This window comes from Hyperolius riggenbachi, chromosome 12 (genome assembly GCF_040937935.1).
Source record: "Hyperolius riggenbachi isolate aHypRig1 chromosome 12, aHypRig1.pri, whole genome shotgun sequence".
Lineage (NCBI taxonomy): Eukaryota > Metazoa > Chordata > Amphibia > Anura > Hyperoliidae > Hyperolius > Hyperolius riggenbachi.
Genome location: NC_090657.1, coordinates 29127397 through 29149479, shown reverse-complemented (window position 1 = coordinate 29149479; position 22083 = coordinate 29127397). Strand labels below are relative to the sequence as shown.

The window sequence follows — 22083 nt, the reverse complement described above, 5'->3', positions numbered from 1 at the left end:
ATCTATTTTCTAACTTATAATAATACATAGCTGCAGGATGACAAATATAAAATATTTTACAATTATTGGAGGAACCCCTCCCTTCCTTTCATATTGCCAGGACAGAATCCGGCAAACTGGTGGAGGAGATAAAAAACAAAACAGGCTGCTACTGATGATGTCACGGGGAGGTGATCTCAGCTTGTGTGACAAGATGTACAACAGGAGAAAATGGCCATGCTTCCAAATGCAGGCTGCGCCCGAGTTGACCAGCTGCATAGATGTGCAAAGCTCAAAACATGGCCAGATTACACAACTTGCATTCAAAACAGATGCAGCAAATGAGGGACATTAGCTTCCAAAAACAGTTTGCGCGATTGTTCAGTACTAGACTCTTCCATGATGATGATCAAAGCCGTGGAAGAGTCTAGTACTGAACAATTTGCACGCAAACTGTTTTTGGAATGTAAATGGAGTAAATTTTTTGTCAGAAACACCTGATCTGAATGCTTGTTCAGGGTCGATGGCTAAAAGTACTGGAGGCAGAAAGATCAGCAGGGCTACCAGGCAACTGGTATTGTCTAAAAAGAAATAAATAGGGCAGCCTCCATGTACTGCTCACTTCAGGTTCCCTTTACGGTTCTTAAACAATTACATAATGGTAGAGGAAAACTGGATTGTCCATGCAGCATCACAGGATTGGGATGTCCCAATGCCACCCACAATATACCAGGGCAGTTTCTAGGCTTAATTGCACCCAGGGCAAGGGTGTAAAAATCACGCCCCTCTCCGCCTCCCCCCCCTCCCCCCCCCGTGGAGACAGGTATAGGTGCCCACAGTATAGGATAGCCAGCTATAGGTCCCAGCCGGTACAGGTAGCATAGTTGGCCCCATTATAGGTTAACTAAGTAGGTGCCTCCAGTATAGGGTAGCCCTTATAGTTGCCACCAGTAGAGCTTAGAGAGGTAGATGCCCACAGTATAGGTAGATAGGTAGGTGCCCCGAGTAAAGGCTAGATAGGTAGGTACCCTGCATCGGCGGGGGAGGAGGGGAGCGGGTATAGTGGTTATACCTCGCAGCCTCTATCTCCTTCCTGTCCCAAGCGTCTGTCGCATTGGAAACAGCTCCCCTGTAATAACATGCGGTCACATCATCGCAGAAGGTGCTGTTAACAACGCGATGGACGCCTGGGAGAGGAAGGTGTTTGTGGCTGTGGGGGATCAGCGGCAGAAAGTGAGTTGTAACTACTATGCCCGCTCCCCATGCTGCTGCGCTCACCTTCTCACCGCTCAATCCGGCGACCCGGGCGTTTGCACTATTTGCACACCCATAGAAACGGGGCTGCAATATACAAGGGTTTCATCAGTTAATTGCAGACACACTATTTTCTCCAACTCCTTTATTTGAGCATTTAATATATCCTTTTACAAAGTTTTCAATCCCTTTGTAGTAATAGCCTCACACTCCTCACCTATGGGTAGGAGTTATTGGGGACGGGCTTCATGTTTGTGCTACTGAACAAACAGTTACCAGAATTCTGCAGTTACGTAACAGTGCAGGGATAGAAGAGGTGACAGATGCCATTTATATTACACAAAAATGGCTGTCACTTTCTAGACAGGGGTAATGGACCTGGGCAGTTGTCTTGTTAATGCTGGTGTATAAAAAGTTACTGGTGTTTTCTAGTCACATTTCTGTGCACCATTGGTGCACATTAACTTTATTGGTGTCTAGTGTATATCTCCCACGATCAAAATTTATTTACAGTCAATATGATGTTTAAGTTATGATCCATGGCATGTGTGGCTGCTGCAGTGCAGAAATCTGACCATGCTGTCTGAAGAAACGACAGCCACACAGTCCAAGGCAATCTATGCAGATGGCTTCTATAGCAGTTACACTGTGGTCCCCCTTCCCGTCACCTTGACTATTCCTGTGCCGTGCTTAGCAAACGTGGTTACCTGCCAATCTTCAGACTGACATGCCTCAAATGTCAAGGTGGCTTTGCTGTGTAATTGTGAAAGCAGCAGAAAGGCTGTGATTGGTTACTGATCCTTGGCAGTAATGCTCACGCCAGACCTCACTACCATTCTTAAGAGAAAAATGTTAAAAATACTTTTGTACTGCCAGTGCCTTTAACCACGTATTGCTGTGAAAATGTGTGGCTAAAATCACAACTTTCAGTAACGTGTGCTACACACGGATATACTATATAACCATCATGAATAACTTTTCTACTTTTAATAATAAATGAATGCTAGTGATTATTGATAAATGAACAGTAAATGTCCCAAATCATTACGGAGTCGGGGCTGGGACCCACTAGGAGCGCTTTTGCAGTGCTTGCTGATCGCCGACGATCCTTAAAGCGCTACACCAATGGATGCCTATTGGGGTGGTCCCACTAGCAGTGTGTTTGCAGCATTTTGGGAGCAGTCGCAGAGCAATTGCATCAGTAGCAACAATAGCCAACACGCGATTGCTCTGGGAATTGTGGTGAAATTGCGGCACTTCTGCGATTCGCCAAATTCTGAGCGCTTTGGGATTTTCGCAAAGCGTCTGGCCTTAAAGTGAAATATTACTATTTTATTGTTTGTATTACAACTGCATTTTGCAAATACTGGGAATATTTTCTATAAGGTGATTACAGTATATGAAGGCCAACATAATGGGTAAACATGGTGGGCTTTGGTAATAAGCAAATCCAGCAACGGTACCTGAAAACTACAGTTTATTCTGTATATAAGTGAGTAAACCAAAGGCTATATCTGTATTTAAAGTGAATGGGAACCGCATTTAAAAAAATGAGACAAATACTTACCCAAGAAGAGGGAAGGCTCTGGGTCCTATAGAGCCTTCCCGCTCCTCTCCTGGTCCCGTCGTTCCAGTGCTGGCTCTTTGACTAGTGTTTGACTAAATTAGTCAAATACTGCTTTACCCGGCCGAAGGAGGCTTCAGAAGTCTTCAGGAAGCCCGAGTGCTCCTGAAGAAGGGCGGCCCTGTACTGCGCCTGTACAATCATGCTTCTCTTGCACGCTCACTCCTGTGCAGTATGGAGCCGCACGTCTTCGAGAGGACACGGCTCCCGAAGACTTCCAAATACCCTTTCGGTGGGGGATTGAAACGGGGGGGGATTGAAACTAGCCAGCACAGGATAGAGAGCACCGAGAGAGGAGATGGAAGGCTCTATACATCCCAGAGCCTTCCATCTCCTTAGGTAAGTTTTTGCTTCATTTTTTTCACTGCAGCGAAAAACTGTAAAATTTAAAATATGTGCAAACATAAACAAATAAGTACGTTTCTTCCAGAGTAAAATGAGCCATAAATTACTTTCCTCCTATGTTGCTGTCACTTACAGTAGGCAGTAGAAATCTGACAGAAGTGACAGGTTTTGGACTAGTCCATCTCTTAATAGGCGATTCTCAGCAAGGCTTTTATTCTTTATAAAGAGATTCCCTAAAAAGGGTTTAAACAATGATGCTGGCCAGCTTCCCTGCTCGCTACACAGTTTTTTGGCAGTTGGACAGAGCAACTGCCATCCACTAAGTGCTTTTGAAAATAAATATATCCCTGAGAATCTTCCTATAAAGAGATGGACTAGTCCAAGACCTGTCGCTTCTGTCAGATTTCTACTGCCTACTGCAAGTGACAGCAACACAGGAGAAAAGTAATTTATGGCTCATTTTACTCTGGAAAAAATGTACTTATTCGTATATGTTTGCACCTATTTTAAATTTTACAGTTTTTCGCTGTAGTGCCCCTTTAAAATAACTTGGATGCATATCTAAGGCCTCTTTTACAGGGACGTCCGAAGGTGACAATGTATCATGATACAGCAGCCCTGATGCATTGGCAAAAGATCTTGAGTGACAGATAACCTTGGTAGAGTGCATTGCTCCTCTCTTTACCCCGCCCACCGGAAGCTGCTCCATTGTGCGGCATTCTCCCCCCTCCATAGTATCAGAACGCATTGCTGGCCTAGAGGCTAATGATGCTATACTCACCACTGAATAACCAAGGTATTAAGTCCCGATCCCTATGGGCAATAGTAATTATGCGTGCAATGTGTTAGCAGCTAACAGGAAGTGACTACAGCGTGACCCTCACTGATAAGAAATTCCCCTTTTTATCGCTTTCTTGCTCTCAGAAGCCATTTCTGCTAGGAAAGTGTTTTATAGTTGGAATTTCTTATCAGTGAGGGTCACACTGTAGTCACTTCCTGTCTGAGTCAGGACTGAGTCAGCCACTTACATACCTGACATTTAACTCTTTCAGACAGAGAAAGAAAAAAAAGGAACACAGCATAGTTATTTGTGTGCTAGGCACTGTACATACACATGTCTATCTCATCATGTCATATATCACTTCAGGTATCCTTTAACCATTTCTGCCGCCCGGACGTGAAGCTCACGTCCGGGCGGCTGCTCTGCTGCGGTGCCACGCTCCTGCGAGCTCCCCGTGGTGTCCCCCGGTAGCCCTGGGATCAGTGAATGGGAACATGGTTTCCGATCACCGATCTGTTTCCCCTGCAAAAAAAACGAACCGCTCTTACTAGAGGCTTCAGTCTTTCTGCACATAAAAAATTCTGCATCCCCCTCAAGGTGGCCATCTTGTGGACAAATAGTAAAACTACATCTACATATTTTTTACATTACAATTTACACAAAAATGAACTGTTTATTTCCCACACCAAAATATTACCCAAATAAAATATTTAATGGAAAAAAAAAAATTATAAAAAAAAAAGACAAATAGTTACCTAAGGGTCTGAACTTTTAAATATGCATTTGAAGGGGGTATACTACAATTTTTTTTTTTAATTATAAGCTTGTAAATAGTGATGGACGCAAAACGGAAAAAATGCACCTTTATTTCCAAATAAAATATTGGTGCCATACATTGTGACAGGGACAAAATTTAAATTGTGTCATAACCGAGACAAACGGGCAAATAAAATACATAGGTTTTAATTATGGTAGCATGGATTATTTTAAAGCTATAATGGCCGAAAACTGAGAAATAACGATTTTTTTCCATTTTTTTTTTCTTATTAATCCTGTTAAAATGCATTTATAAAAAAATAATTCTTAGCAAAATGTACCACCCAAAGAAAGCCTAATTAGTGGCGAAAAAAAACAAGATATAGATCAATAAATTGTGATAAGTAGTGATAAAGTTATTAGCGAATGAATGGGAGGTGAAAATTGCTCTGATGCATAAGGTGAAAAATCGCCGCGGGCTGAAATGGTTAAAGAGGACCTCCATACTAAATACAAAAATCCGGCAGCCTGCAAGAAAAAGAAAGTTATATTTACCCAAGAAACCTTGTCACGCGATGCTGTCCGAAAGTCCATGCATCACTCGACTTTCGGCGCTTGGTTCCGCCTCTTCTCTCTCCTTGGAGAAAAACGGTAGTAAATTTACTATAGTAAAGAAGCTTGGCATTTTTCTCCGATGAGAGAGGGAAGGCGGGGCCAGGCACGGGAATTCGGGTGATGGAGGGACAAGAGATGAGGTGGGGCCAGGCACCGGAAGTCAGGTGCCGCAGGGACTTCGAGACGGCTTCTCGGGTAAATATAACTTTCTTTTTCTTGCAGGCTGCTGGATTTTTTGCATTTAGTATGGAGGTTCTCTTTAATATTAAATCATTTATAGTGAACAAACCCAATCAGAGATGGACAAGGGATGGGGAGCACCAAGTTCCCATTTAACATACAACATATGCGCAAACAGGTTTCTTTAGCTGTAAAAAACAAACAAGCAAAAAAAAAACAAAAACAAAAAAAAACAAGATAATGGGATGTTAAGAATTCTGGATGAAATGGAAATTCTATCCAGCTTGTAATTGGGCCCATCAAAGTCGACAGGAAGTGCATGTGATCAGCCTAATTCCAAGCTGCATACAGTCTGCAATAATTATGCATGTCAAGAACCATTATTAGCATCAAATTACAACAGAGGAACAAAAGATTGATGGTTGGTTGCACTGAGATACTATTTTATTACCGTATATTCCAGCGTATAAGACGACTGGGCATATAAGACGACTCCCCAACTTTTCCAGTTAAAGTATAGAGTTTGGGATATACTTGCTGTCTGACGTCGCCGTATAAGACTACCCCTCCCCCAACGTACACCAAATAAAAATTAGAAAAAAACAAACTGGTGCTATGTATGAACAGATACTGGTGCTGTATGTGCTACCTAGTATATAACTAAGGCCCAGTGCACACCAAAACCGCTAGCAGATCGTCAAAACGCTAGCGGTTTTGGGAGCAGAGAGCAGATATTTGGCCGGGTGCACACCAAGCGGATTTTGTATGCGATCCACCAGCCGCATCTGCCAGTGAAAACGCTTGGCTATTGTATTTCAATGTGTGGTGCACACCGGCGGTTTGAGGTTTTTTAGCAAACCGCAAACGCGCAGCAGGAGGCGGGTTTGCGGCTTGGCAAAAACCTCAAACCGCCGGTGTGCACCATCCCATTGCAATACATTAGCCAAGCATTTTTCCAGGCGGATGCGGCCGGCGGATCGCTCCAAAAACCACTCGGTGTGCACTGGGCCATATAGGCGATTGACTGGTTGGATTGTTCAGCTCTTCCTAAGTGGATTGGTCAGCTCTCCCTCTCCCTAAGTGGATTGGTCAGCTCTCCCTGTCTCCCTTTTTATCAGAGCGGTATGGAAGAATAGATTGTGCTGGGCCCATAAAACACGCCTCTTTCACCCGTCTGGCCCACCCTTGTATCCTATTTACCTCCTTCTCTGCCTCTCAGATCTCACACATGTGCGCCTGCGCTGCTTCACTACAGTCCTCAGCGGCGAGATCTGAGTGACGGTAACAGGATAGTGCGTACCACCCTTCATCAATGACACCCGGTCATAGCCGGCCTTTGACCTGAGCGACCGGAGCGGTCGCTCAGGGCGCCGGCTTTCAAGGGGGCAGCTATAGCTGGCTACCTATACTGAGGTCACCTACACCTGAATTCCTATACTGAGGGCACTCTAACCTGGCTACCTATACTGAGGGCACTTATGCCTGGTTACCTATACAGAGGGGGCCTACACCTGGCTTCCTATACTGGGGGCACCTATAGCTGGCTACCTATACTGAGGGCACCTACTCCTGACTTCCTATACTGGAGGCACCTATAGCTGGCTACCTATACTGAGGGCACCAACACCTGGCTACCTATACTGGAGGCACCTACGCCTGGCTACGTATAGGGGGAGACCTACAACTGACTTCCTATACTGGGGGCACCTATGCTTGGCTACCTATATTGAGGGCACCTACACATGAGATATTATACTGGGGGCAGCTATACCTGGCTACCTTCCTATACTGAGTCTGAGGGAGGTTTTTTTTTGTGTGGGGGGGAGGGGGGACACTGCAGCTATAACGCGTGGTGCAAATTGTCAGTGCTGTGCTATCATTCCAAATTGGGGGGGGGGGGTTGCTAACTATCCCACTGATCAGGTTTTGCTCAGGGCGCTGTAAATCCTAAGGCCGGCCCTGCACCCGGTGTATAAGACGACCCCTGACTTTGCAGAAGATTTTCAAGGATTAAAGAAGTCTTATATGCCAGAAAATGCAGTATTTACATTTACACTTTACTATAATTATTATTACACTATAATGAGCACCTGGCTTTTGAAACCCTTTGGCACTTTATTTGTCCTGAGGAAGTGGGCAGAGACCCACGAAACATGTTGCCTGTGCTTATTAAAATAATGATATTTATATATGAATTTGTTGTTACTGAGGTAAGCTACCTCTCCCCTTTTCTCCTTTATACACTCCTGGGCGCCTCTTAGTCCCTTTGTAGAATTATAGTAAGGTTTGTACCTCGTGGCAAAACGTGAAATTTGTTACTGTGAGGGTGAATGATGTCGCTCACCTCTGCAATGTCATCAGGCGTCTGGCCAATGCTGGAGAAGATAGCGTTGGTGTTCTTCAGGTAATGATTTACAAACAGTTCAGAAGTCTCGGGATCCACCTGGGAATAATCGCCACGGATGGCTTCTTCATAAATTTTCAACTCGAACTGAGTCACTACAGGACCTGGCTCCACTAATGTAATGCTGAGGGGAAAAAAGCATTGCAGGGGGTTAAGGGTCTTCTGTCACAAAACAATAAGACAATCTACTGAAATGCCTCGCAAAGCAATAAAGGATAACAGAACCCTGTGCAAAATGTTGCCGTATGCGTCATTGTCACCATATAACTCATGGTCTTAAAGTGAACCAGAGATGAAGCACCTTCATGTATTTTACTATATATATCAGTGGAAACATTAGATAAAACACCTACCCTGCTCTTTGTTTCATTCTTCACTGCTCAGCCTGCTTCCTTTCAGCCTTGATAAAATCCCTGACTGAGCATTCAGTCTGGCTTTGCTCAGGAATCATTACAGCTCAGCCTGTCTTCTCTGATGTCTTTTCAAGCCCAAGCCTGCCCCCTTCTGGCTCTGCTATAATGACTCAGCTATAATGATTCCTGAGCAAAGCCAGACTGAATGCTCAGTCAGGGATTTTATCAGGGCTGCTAACAAGCAGGCTGAGCAGTGAAAAATGAAACAGAGCAGGGTAGGTGTTTTCTCTAATGTTCCCACTGATATATATGGTTAAAGCAGTGTAATTTTTTTGCAGGCTTTTAGACCCTAAAAGCAGTAGAAAATCATGCTGCTAGAGAGCCTGCAGCAGCCCCAGCACTCACCTCCCTGGAATCTACAGTTACAGTTCTTCCTCTGTCTTCCAGGTGGTGCTGTAACTCTGTAGCGAGATCACCGTCTGACGTCACGACGACAAACGGCAATCTCACCCGAGGGATTGCAGAGCCTCAGAGGACCGGGAAGGAGAATGGCTGCTGGCGTCTGCATCACGAGGGAGGTGAGTTAAAACACCCGCTGCGCATAGCATTCTACACAGGCCTCCTGGCGGCTACCCCAAGTCAGGCTCGAGATAACCGCTCCTGGCTTGTTTTTTTCCACCCCTAGCCTGACTCGAGATAACTGCCAAGGAGGTTAAGGATTAACGCTATGCAATGTACATATAGAGGTGTTCATTACCAACAACTCCAATTAAAAGCGAATTAGAAGGAGGGCCCCTTTCATCCAGGAGCCCCGCTGCGGTTGCAAACTCTGCATCCCCTATTGCTACGCCACTGCCTCTATGGTACTTCTACCTCTGTTTATTATCCTTTGTATATTACTATCTTGCATATGCTACTACTATGCTCCTGAGGAAGTAAGCTTCAGGTAGCCTTTAAAGAGACTAACATGAAAAAGATCCCCTGGGGGGTACTCACCTCGGGTGGGGGAAGCCTCCGGATCCTAATGAGGCTTCCCACGCCGTCCTCTGTCCCACGGGGGTCTCGCTGCAGCCCTCTGAACAGCCGGCGACAGGCCCGACTGTAATTTCAATATTTACCTTTGCTGGCTCCAGCGGGGGCGCTGTGGCTGCTTTCCTCTCCGAACTACACGGAAATACCCGATCTCAGTCGGGTCCGCTCTACTGCGCAGGCGCCGGAGACTTGCGCCTGCGCAGTAGAGCAGACCCGACGGCGATCGGGTATTTCCGTGTAGTTCGGAAGCCGACAGCCGTCAGAGCGCCTGCGCAGGAGCCAGGAAGGTAAATATTACGTCACGGCTGTACGGAGGGCTGCAGCGAGACCCCCGTGGGACAGAGGACGGCGTGGGAAGCCTCATTAGGATCCGGAGGCTTCCCCCACCCGAGGTGAGTACCCCCCAGGGGATTTTTTGAGGTTACAGATCCTCTTTAAGCATACGACCAATGAAACGAGGGGCCCTACCCTGCAATTTGTTACAGTCACTGGAACACTTCTTAGAGGCAAAGGATGAACATAACATCCAGTTAATGTCTGAAAAAAATTAAGCCATATTAGCAATTCTATTTCCTTTTATGACAGGGACTCTTAACACCTACCTACATTAATGTTTGTGTCTAATCAAACAGTGTAAGCAAAAAATTCAGGGGAATAAGATGACTAGCCATTAAAAATGCAGATTTGCCATCCGTTCTAAGCTCATCGACTCAGCGGTTTATTTGGAAACGAAGGTCGTTCTGCTTAAGAGCATTAGTAATATCCAGAATGAAATGGAATCCGTAGGTGTGAGATCTTACCAAGATGGTCACTGAGTCAGTAACAAACCTCAACCAACAAGCATAGTTTACACACATTAAAGCTATTCAGCTTGTCCACAAATTCCCGACACGTATGAAAACTCCTTAGTTCTGTCTCTTGAGCATTTTCAGTGTCTCGCTTACAAAATATTAAACTTCAGGGCTTGGAAGATCAGACTCTCACAGAATCCCTCAATGGCAAACTTGGAGGCCGAATAGATGTCATTGAACACGATGCCTAGAAAGAAAAGTGGGATTTGGTTAACCGAAAAATAACCACAGTGAAGCATAACATTAAAGAGTATCTGTACTCTAAAATTCTTTCAATAAAAAGCATACCATTCTATTCATTGTGTTCTCCTGGGCCCCTCTGTGCTGTTTCTGCCACTCCCTGCTGCAATCCTGGCTTGTAATTGCCAGTTTAAGGCAGTGTTTACAAACAAAAAACATGGCTGCTAACCAGCATGTGATAGGCTGAGAGGTGCTCAGTCTGTGACTCACACAGAACCTGCAGGGGGCGTGGAGAGGGTGTGTATAACTTCTACCTATCACAGCAGAGCAGCACATTCCTGCCCGAGTCCGACAAAGCTGACAAAGGAAAGAAGATTAGATTATATAAGAGATAATACAGCCACTGTGCAACTAGGAAAGGCTGCAGTAAGACAGCCCACATTAGAACAGGTATAGGAACTTATAGGATAGAGGAAATAAGGCTGAAAATTTTGTTACAGAGTCTCTTTAAAGTGACAACAAGCAGCAGGTTTAATTCTGGAACAACGGGCTGAATTCATTATCAATAGCAAAGGATGCAATACCAGGTGAGTAAAGTATTGTGTTGCAGTCCTCATAGAAAGGCACTGTTCCTCGTCTGATCTGGTGGTCTAAAGCCTCATAGGCACTTAGAAGAACTGTTGCCCACAGTGCTTGGGACATGATCACTTGGGTGACAGTTTGGGCCTAGTGCTGTATAGACATGTACACCATGTCATGGTGTTCATGCTAGTGACACATTCTGTTGCTGTGGAAGGCTTTAAGGAAGGAAGGTAGGGCACATGATTGAAAGGAAAGGTAAAGAGAAGAACAAGGAATACGGCCTGCACCCAAGAGAACCAGGCTGTTCGGATCTCTCACTAACACATTGGGGCTACACACACTTACAGTATATACAAACCATAGTCTTGGCAGAGGCAGCCTTCAAGTTGCCATGGCTGAGAACTAGCTAACCTGTACAGAGCCTAACATAGATACTGAAGAAAGCGGGTGCACTCCATGGTGTTGAACTTCTGCTGCCAATATTTTCTGACCAGATTACTGTTGATATTTTACAATGATTGGAGGACTACAGCAAGTCAAAAACTGTCACCAACTGGCCAAAATAGGAGCTCACAGTCAAATCCCTCCTATAGTCATAATCTAAACCTAGTGCCTTGAGCAAATCCCAGCAGAACATACAAACACTCGGTGATGCTCATCCAGATTCCAGATACCCGAACTATCCAGACATCCGAACTTTTTTCTGGTATCCGAACTTGGATACAGATTCCAGATACCTGGATAAATCTGGAATGCACTATGTGAGCTAACTCAGATACCTATTAGGTATCCGGAAATCAGTCCAGATACCTAGTTTGGGTACCCGGATCGAGATAGCGTAACCACGGAGATGACGTCCATGACGTCATTGAGCCAATCAGAGGGCTCCCAGCCGAAGCCCTAGCAACCAATCACAGAGGGGAACTCTGGCCAGCCCCTCCAGTATATAAGGCGGGCGCCATGATGAGAATCTCGTCCTTGCTTGTGACTGCTCACTGAGAGACATCTCCAGTGTTGTTGGCTATGCAAATGCTGTATTACTTAGTTAGTTAAACCTAGCGTTTTTGCTCCTAAACACCAGTGCTTCACCAGTATTTTATTGTTTTTTAGTTAGCTAGGTTGTATTTTTATTTTAGTCAGTGTGACAGTCAGACTCAGTGCTGCAGCTGCTAGGCTAGGTTAGGGCTGCTGTGTGCACATGCTAGGCCTGCTGCCAGCCTTAGCTACAGTATAGCTTGTAGGTTATTAGGAATTAGATTACTGTATTACTACTAGTCTTATATTGTGTGTAGTTAGAGAGAGTACTACTACAGTGTTAGCTTCATTTACTACAGATAGTTACTGCAGTGCTGCTGTTAGAGTCAGTCAGTGTGTGACAGATAGACAGTTAGTGTGTGCTCCTGTCACTCCGTCAGTTGAAGTTCTACTAGTACTACTACAACTAGTCTACTACTACCAGTTATATATAGTTAATTTGTATTGAGTTAGCTTACTTTAATTGTAGTGCTGTTACAGTGGGACAGATAGACAGACAGTTAGTGTGTCAGTGTGTGCTACTCTGCTGTCACTCCATTAGTTGAAGTTCTACTACTGCTACTATCTACTAGTACTACTGATTTGAATAAAGTACAAGTATCCCACTTCATTTGGACACATATAAAGTTGCACTATGTCTGCTGGCACTGGCAGCCAGGGGAGGGGCATCATGAAAAGCAAGGGCAAGAGGAGAAGCATTGCCGCCACCGTTGGTGTCAGTGTCCATTCCGCCGCTAGCCACTGGCCGTGGGCGCACTGGACTCCCAGCTGTTAGGGGGAGTCCCACTGCAGAGGTGCAGCAGCGTAGAGGCCATTTTCCAGAAGGGTTGTCGGCGCACATTGGAGGAGAAAGACGCCGAGCCTGTGATGGAGCTGATGGTGAATGAGCAGGCTACCACCAGCTCTACAACAGAGATCTCTACCCAGCACACAGCACAAATCTGCTGCCAGTCTGCCACTGTCACCAGCTATTACGCCACTAGAATAGCTATATTTTGTTGAAAAAAACAAAACCTGTTTCATTTTTTTAGATGTCTGGGCTGAAAACTGTGAAGTCCCAGTTGTGCATTGGACACAAAGTGGGCTGCACGACCGCTGTCTGGAACCTCCTGATGTTAATTTACAGCCATTTCGGTTCGAATCCAGATATCTGGATTTATCCAGATTTTTTACTATCTGGATCTGGAACAACCCAGATATCAAAAAGGAGGTATCCGAGCACCACTACAACACTACTGTATGCAGGTAGTGTCGTGGCTGAGATATGGGCCAATGCTAACCACTATACCACCTCAGGTGCTGTCTTGTAACAGATGTGCACAGGAATATGATTGGCAGAGGTCTACTGTAACACTGAAGACTCCTATAATAGAAGTCTATAGTTACCGGTACATACACGTTTTTTTTTTTTTTATATAAATTTTTATTGAACGTTAATACAACACCAACAAATGCAGACAAAGTAGCAATAGTGGTCTAACAATACAGTTTCTGTAAGTTGTTGTAGGCATATGTTAGACTTGCGTGAACAGTGTATTAGAATACATGTAGGTTCTTCACTGGGCAGAGTTTCGATTATATCTCTAGTAGAAAATTGATGGGCCATTTTCATTTGATGATCAATTTGCAGACACAGATAAAATGCTAGGAGTGTTTCCCCCTCCCCCCCCCCTTCCCTTCCTGGTGAATGGGGGAACATACATGTTTTTCTAATGGCAGAAGTCAGAACATGGAAGTCTGGTGGCAGAAGTCTATAGCAAATGGCATTCTCTTGCCCATTGCCTATGTCAATCTTTTGAGTTGGTAATCTGTGGATTCAGAAGGCGTTGGTAAGAGATGGAGGTCAACTGTGCCTGCAGCCTATTTTTTTTTTCAAATCTCTTGTAGCAGACACTGTCACAGGAGCCCTAGTGGTCGGAACGCAAAATGCCTTCCAAACGGTGCCGGCGCACGGATCGTGCGAACTCTGGTCGCAGTCAATGCGTAGGAACCGTTGGGAATTGGCCGCAGACAAAATAGAAGGGAGCCTGTGGGGTTACGGAAATACAACTTAACACACTATTTCAGGGTATAACTGCCACCACCTCTGTTTTCTGAAACAGAGGAATTCACTAACTTGTTATTTCACGACCTGCAAATAAAAACGGTTAACACACACTATTCTGTCCGGCTAATAACAATAGTAGCGTCTCTTCAGAAGTCTGAGTTCAGTTCCTGTGTATGCTGAATAATAGGGTAGCAGAACAGTGAATGACTTTGATAAAGTCTTTATTCACGGCAATATAAATAATATATACAGACAATTAAAATCAACAATTATTAAAACAGTAATAGCCAGTATGAAATAAAAAAGGAGAAAATACTTAGGGTTTGTGGAAATATGTCCGTTCTGGGAAAACTTGTAGAGTTCCTTTTGTTCAGTTTCAGCAAAGTTTAAAATCCAAGCAAAATGAAAAATGTCCTTTGTTTCAGTTCAGACAAGATGGCAGATCAAAATGGCCGCTAGCCATGTGTCCTCTGGCTAGCACCAGACAGCTCCCATATAGATGGGATGTGGAGGACTGAAGGAGTGGTCCCTTGCAAACACTATTGAACAATGCCCACCTTTGGGTGGAGCCTCAAGTACAGCCCAGGGGTTGGACAGGGGCAGTGAGCTACCTGGAGGTGTGCTCTATGCCCACCAAATATGACATTTGCCATATCTCGGCTTATGCTTTCCGCACACACATGACCATCACATATTCATATTTCTCAGACTAGGCCAGTTCATATGATACCAAACTTGGGCATGTTTGCATGCCCGGTTAAAAAACGATGGAATCCCCCGAGTTCTGGTTATGCCAGTGACCCCAATTTAATATCAAAATACTCACAAGATCCGGACCAGCAGAATGATATAACTTTCACATTTCTCACCTGAACGGTATTGCTTAAACATGCTCAAAATCCTAAACTCCATGCTTTCTTATTCTGCCTATATGGCTCCGGCCAGTCTGGGGGGAAAGCAGGTTTTGAATAGCCCCCTGCTGGGATTAGCTTCCTGAAGGCAAAGGTTTGTTCCTGCTCATTAGCATATCAAAAGAGCCAAAGATGCAGTTAAGCTGATGCTATCTCTCTGCTGAGAAAAGACTGTAGATGCTCCTACTCAATCAATCCAGATTCTATTGATCTGAAGCGCAATCGATGCAGAGAATCGAGTGCGATCGCTTTTTCTTCACGGGCGGTTCCAAGACACGTCTGCGGCCCTGCAACCGTCCGTGACAGACAGGGCTGGATTTCTATAAAGGCCACAAAGGCCTGGGCCTTAAACTGCCCAACAGGACACCTGAACGTAAAAAAGGAGTTGTTACATAGGAAAGAGCAGGCTGAAAAGCCATGTAAGACAGGGGCTACACTAAATGCATGATACAAATGGAAGAAGGGGCTGCACAAGAAAGGGGAGCCACAACCTACTTGGACTAGAGGGGGTGGAGGGGAAGAGTATAAATCCGGCCTCGGTAGCATTATGGTAAGATGGAAGTCTCTTGTGCCAGCAATTTCTATAGATTCCCTTTAATGATGTCCACCATACAAAGAATGTCCCTCATTCAATGGAGGAAGTGATCATTTCAGCTCTTACTGCCTCCTAAACTCTCCATGCATCTACCCCAATAGAGATTATCTATTCTCGAGCAGGGGTAGGCAACCAATGGCTCGGGAGCCACATGTGGCTCTTTTGATGGCTATATCTGGCTCACAGACAAATCAGTAGGGGTTGATTCACTAAGCTACACTGCTCAAGCAGCGCAGCTTAGTGAGGCGGCGCAAGTAACATTTTCAAAGCTGTAGCCTGTACTACTAACTTACTCACGCTCCCCCAAAACGAACAGCTGCTCCAATTGTCCCACTCTGGACCCTGTCAGGTCCAGTGACTTTGTAGAATGGGATCTTGTCCTACAAAGTGAATCAATCCCCAAGTCAGCTAGCTAATTGTACAAGCTGTTAGTCAGTATTTCTCCTGTCTGGCTCTCGGGGAAATTTCTGATGTTGCTGAAACCCAAGAGAAGCTGAAGACGTGTCTGACACTTCCGCTGCCCAGCGGATCAACTGTATACACATCACCATGGCAACAGGGATGTGAGCAGTACTGTCCCAGTTTGAAACATATTGCACGGCTCTCACTGAATGACATTTTAAAATATGTGGCGTTTATGGCTCTCTCAGACAAAAAAAAAAAGTTCCTGACCCCTGCTCTAGAGCATGTAAATTATTCTCATCACTTTCTGCTCCATCAGATTACGCATAGCCACTGACACGCAAATAATTCTAGCTTGCCTGCAAATTTTGTGCAAATTGTATGCAGCATGGAATTGGGCCAATAAAAACTGTCAGGAACTACATCTGATTGGCCCAGTTCCAATCTGAAAACAAAATAATTGACATCTGTATACATGCCAAAATGATCTGATCATCTTATTGGCCATCTCTTCTAAAGTGTGTCCAGAGTCACCAGTCATACATGAGCATACAGTAGGGTCAGGATTTAATTGCAGCCTCCTGGTGTAAATGAGGGTTGTGGAAAGAGATTGTTACCCATCCACACCAGCGTACATACCTTGTAGTCCCATGACGCTGCTCATCACAACTATGTGCCCACTTCTCCTCCTCTTCATGTCAGGCAGAACCTCTTTTATCATCCTCACAACACCGAAGAAATTAGTTTCGAAAATGCTCTGCATGTCTTCTATGGAATGGCACTCAATGGGTCCAATAAGGCCCACACCTGCATTATTAACTGCAAGGAAAGAAAGCCAAGTGATAAACCTCAGAAGTATCTCTACATTGTTCATAACTGTACCACAAACACTTCTTTCAATAGACACCATGTTACTTCAAATAGCCAAACCACTGCAGGCCCCAACTCCTACCCTGCGGCGGACCTCTGCCAACTTCCGTGCATAGAGAATAGAATCGAAGACAGAGCACACTGGGGAAGACTAGGATACCCTGGCCCAATTTGCAAAGGTCATGGACTTGCACCCTTATGGAGGCAGATGGATAACTGTTCTGAAGATCAGAACCATAGTTGTTATCAGTGTCTTGGAGAACTCCTGGAGAAGCATGGGATTTATTTAATCAGCTGATAGATTTGCAAAGCTCTGATTTGCTGGGATCACATCCTGCTTTAGCACATGATCATGACTAGCAAATCGGAGACCTACATTTCTATCACCTGACCAAACTGATCACATGCTTCTCCATGAGTTCTCCTAGACATGACCAACACTATTACTTTTCTTTTAGATTTTAAGTGGTGGTCAAAAGACCAATCCATACTACCTACTTTCAGACTTTATTCGTTATTGCATTACATGCTAGCAATACAGCATTCCAGTAATCAGAGCAGAGCCACATAGGAGTAGAGTCTTGGATCTGCACGGCACTGTCCACTGACACAGAGGTCAGAGACTGTGAGGAACTGAGGTTGTCAGTAAATAGTGTGAAGTTACACCCTGTCCATTTTTCAACTGTTAAAATAATTTTTGCAGCAGTTACGGGAAACTAAATATAAATCAACCATTTTAACTCTTGCCTGATACTTCAAGCTGAACTACAAGACAGGGTTTTTATATCTCTGAGGGACTTGAATGGAGAAGTGCCATCAGCGGAATCCCCCAATTCTCCCATTACCAGCTGTGCTAATGTATCAAAGCCATCAGAAAGCCACGTGATGGTCAAATATAAAGCTGACACCTCCTAAATGTATCTTTATTCATTCATAAAAACAGTCCGATGAGCCAATGTTTTGGCACCACACTAATGTGATGTAGTGGGATGTGGGTGTCAAAAACACCCTCTAGTGAAAAAATACAGGAGACAAAAGTGGGAGCCCAATGGTGTAGTATGTCAAAAACAATTGAACGTAATAAAAGTAAGACACTACTCACAAAGGTGGGTTGCAGAGGGGCAACCGACCACAGGAAGCAAGTAGAGACAACAAACCCGACTCCACTCGGGGTGGTCCCTAGGGACCTAGATGCGGTCGCTCTCCTTGGTAAAAGAAAGGGGACAGATGTCCACCGTGGTCAAGGCCACGTGTGGTCTGTCTCCACCTCTCAGACGGGTGAGGTAAGGGGGTATGATAGCACAATAAGGGTGCAAGAGGCGCCCTGGTGTAATATAAAAGCATCTATAAAAGTAGTTTAAAACAAGAAATAAATTTGAGGTGGCTTACCTCAATGATGAAAAATCTTTGTATTTAACAAAGGTTTTTATTAGTAGCACAGGCAACGCGTTTTGCGGGTCAGAGCCCGCTTCCTCAGGCCAATAACAGTGCCAAACTAAACAACAGATTCGGCAAAGGGAGCCTCTCTTTGCCGAATCTGTTTAGTTTGGCACTGTGGGTGCATAGAGGGGCCTTCACCCGATCCTACAACTTAGGTTCTTTGCGGCCACGAGCGGCAGATATTTGCTTTTGAGCAGGCTTTGCCTTGAGAAAGGGACCCTGTGTGGTCCTGAAACATTAGCTTTTTGGACTGTTTCTATGAATGAATGAATAAAGATACATTTAGGGCACAGGTGTGGAACTCCAGGCCTGGAGGGCCAGATCCATGCCAGCGTTTAGGAAGGACTGAGAAAGAGAGGAATGTGTTCTACCTGATGGACCTCACCTTTACTGATTCAGACCAATCAATTAATTTGAGCGGTGTCAGAAATATGTTGAAGGACCGGAGTGCCATCCCTGATTTAGGGGGTGCTAGCTTTATCTGGTTGTAAATGACTGATGGGTTATCATCCACTCAGCTGTAGCACTCCTGCACCAATTTTAGTGGCTGATCCAATATTGTGAGTGCGAGACAATTCCCATTGCTAAAGTCATGTGATGGTGTAACATTTCACCAACAGAGTCTGCACAATGTAAATTACACGCATAACTGGGCTGTAGCTTAAAGGGATTGTCTGGCAAAAAAATAAAAAAAATGAGTTTCACTTACCTGGGATTTCTACCAGCCCCATGCAGCCATTCTGTGCCCTTGTAGTCACTCGCTGCTGCTCCAGTCATCCGCTGCCAGCTAGTTTTGTTTTTGACGACTTCGGGGTCAGCGGACTGCATTGCATACATTTTTACGCATTCCTGCTGGTGCAGGAACATTAACACATACATTTTTAAAAATGTACGCGTTGAACCAGTAATGCGTAAAACGTATGTGTTAATGTTCCTGCACCAGCGGGAATGCATAAAAATGAACGCAATGCGGCCCGGCGACCCCGGGGTCTGTAAAAACTAAACGAGCTGGCGGAGGGGGACTGGAGCAGCAGTGAGTGACTATGAGGGCACAGGATGGCTGCATGGGGCTGGTAGAAGCCCCAGGTAAGTGAAACACTTTTTTTTTGCTGGACAATCACTTTAAGAGCACTGGACTCCAGTGCAAGCTTTACATTGGCCACCTTCAAGCACTCTATACATAATAATTGATATGGGGCACGAAAAGCCTGCCAAAGACAGCTGCAGTGTCAGAGAAGTGTGGGCTGGGAAGGAGAACAGTCTATTCATGGTTACAACTAATCAAAGCACAAACAGAGATGATCATTACCAGCTTAGCACCAATAAAGAGCTTATTGAAGGAGGGTCCCTACTGGGGAACTCTAGACCAAGGGCGGTGTCCTGGTGCTACACCACTGGCTGTCCAACAAAAGAGGGACAACATTGCTATGGACTCACAGGACAAGGAAACAGATATAAGAAGCTGGCAGCCCCCCGAACCCCAGCAGGACTAAAACACCTATTTGGCATGTAAGCAGGTTTGATGACTTAGGCTTGGCTTGTAACGCACCACTCACTGAGAATGTCTATATGCCTCTCAGGGATGCTGTTCACACATTCGGTGATGGAACGCTCATTGCAGACATCCAGTTCCTTTATTTCCAGCATCTTATTTAAGGCGTCTCCTGCTGCTTCCTCCAGGGCTTTGCTCTTGGCTAGATTCCGCATAGTTGCAATCACTGTGGGGAAAAAGGACAGTGTTAGAAGCTTCATCACAGACTTACTGCATTTCTATCACCTGACCAAACTGATCACATGCTTCTCCAGGAGCTCTCAGACATGAGGGCCAACAGACTTTGAATACTATGAACAGATTGTGTAGGTAAATCGATACAGAAGATAAAGTGTGGTCAGTGCGGCACTCACTATGTTTAACCTCTTGAAGACCGTGGTGTTAAACCCCCTAGTGACCAGGCCATTTTTTGTTAATTGAGCCACAATTGAGCCACTGCAGCTTTAAGGCCAAGCTGCAGGGCCGCTCAACACAGCACACAAGTGATTCCCCCCCTTTTTTCACCACAAACAGAGCTTCTTGTTGGTGGGGTCTGATCCCCCCACAGTGTTATTTTTTTTTTTTACAAATATATGTATTGTTAAATAAATTTCTCTCTTTATTTTTTCCCCCTAAACCCTCCCTCCCTCCCTCCGCTAGCCAATCACTGTGATCGGCTGTCATAGGCTTCAGCCTATGTCAGCCGATCACGGCCATCACTCTGGAGAGGACAGCCGTGTCACACAGCTGTCCCTAGTACAGCGCTGCTGCTAATCGCAGCGCTGTATAAAGTAATTAGACGGCTGTTTTGCCGGCGATCGCCACTGGGAGACTGAGGGCAGAGCTCCGCCTTCCAGGCAGGAGATGCGTGCGCAGCCTGCTAGCCCCATAGAAGGCCCATAGATTGGCGTGGAGCGGTCCTGGGGCTGCCGCCACATTCACGCCAATTGGTGTAGTAGTTAAAAGTGATGGAAAACAAAAGTATTTGCAATAATTCAGGTCGGAGATGTCTCCCAGTGCATCACTGCTGAATATATGCAAATCACCCATTGATCAATGCTGAAATATGCAAATCATCCAATGATCACTGCTGAATATACAGTGGAGGAAATAATTATTTGACCCCACACTGATTTTGTAAGTTTGTCCAATGACAAAGAAATTAAAAGTCTCAGAACAATATCATTTCAATGGTAGGTTTATTTTAACAGTGGCAGATAGCACATCAAAAGGAAAATCGAAAAAATAACCTTAAATAAAAGATAGCAACTGATTTGCATTTCATTGATTGAAATACGTTTTTGAACCCCTACCAACCATTAAGAGTTCTGGCTCCCACAGAGTGGTTAGACACTTCTACTCAATTAGTCACCCTCATTAAGGACACCTGTCTTAACTAGTCACCTGTATAAAAGACACCTGTCCACAGAATCAATCAATCAAGCAGACTCCAAACTCTCCAACATGGGAAAGACCAAAGAGCTGTCCAAGGATGTCAGAGACAAAATTGTAGACATGCACAAGGCTGGAATGGGCTACAAAACCATTAGCAAGAAGCTGGGAGAGAAGGTGACAACTGTTGGTGCGATTGTTTGAAAATGGAAGGAGCACAAAATGACCATCAATCGACCTCGCTCTGGGGCTCCACGCAAGATCTCACCTCGTGGGGTGTCAATGGTTCTGAGAAAGGTGAAAAAGCATCCTAGAACTACACGGGAGGAGTTAATGAATGACCTCAAATTAGCAGGGACCACAGTCACCAAGAAAACCATTGGAAACACATTACACCGCAATGGATTAAAATCCTGCAGGGCTCGCAAGGTCCCCCTGCTCAAGAAGGCACATGTGCAGGCCCGTCTGAAGTTTGCCAATGAACACCTGAATGATTCTGTGAGTGACTGGGAGAAGGTGCTGTGGTCTGATGAGACCAAAATAGAGCTCTTTGGCATTAACTCAACTCGCTGTGTTTGGAGGAAGAAAAATGCTGCCTATGACCCCCAAAACACCGTCCCCACCGTCAAGCATGGGGGTGGAAACATTTTGCTTTGGGGGTGTTTTTCTGCTAAGGGCACAGGACAACTTAATCGCATTAACGGGAAAATGGACGGAGCCATGTATCGTGAAATCCTGAACGACAACCTCCTTCCCTCTTCCAGGAAACTGAAAATGGGTCGTGGATGGGTGTTCCAGCACGACAATGACCCAAAACATACAGCAAAGGCAACAAAGGAGTGGCTCAAGAAGAAGCACATTAAGGTCATGGAGTGGCCTAGTCAGTCTCCGGACCTTAATCCAATAGAAAACCTATGGAGGGAG

General features: G+C 45.0%; 1 protein-coding gene across 1 annotated transcript in view; it reads right to left on the bottom strand.

Annotated features, from left to right (window-relative positions):
* Positions 1-22083, bottom strand: part of LOC137541307 (retinol dehydrogenase 8-like) — a 44347-nt gene that overhangs the window by 3460 nt on the left and 18804 nt on the right. Inside the window, exons 2-5 of the mRNA XM_068262550.1 lie at positions 19793-19954; positions 16566-16745; positions 10268-10361; positions 7879-8062 (exon numbers count right to left, since the gene is read on the bottom strand). Coding sequence (XP_068118651.1) covers positions 7879-8062; positions 10268-10361; positions 16566-16745; positions 19793-19954 — 620 coding nt within the window. The remainder of the gene's footprint in view (positions 1-7878; positions 8063-10267; positions 10362-16565; positions 16746-19792; positions 19955-22083) is intronic.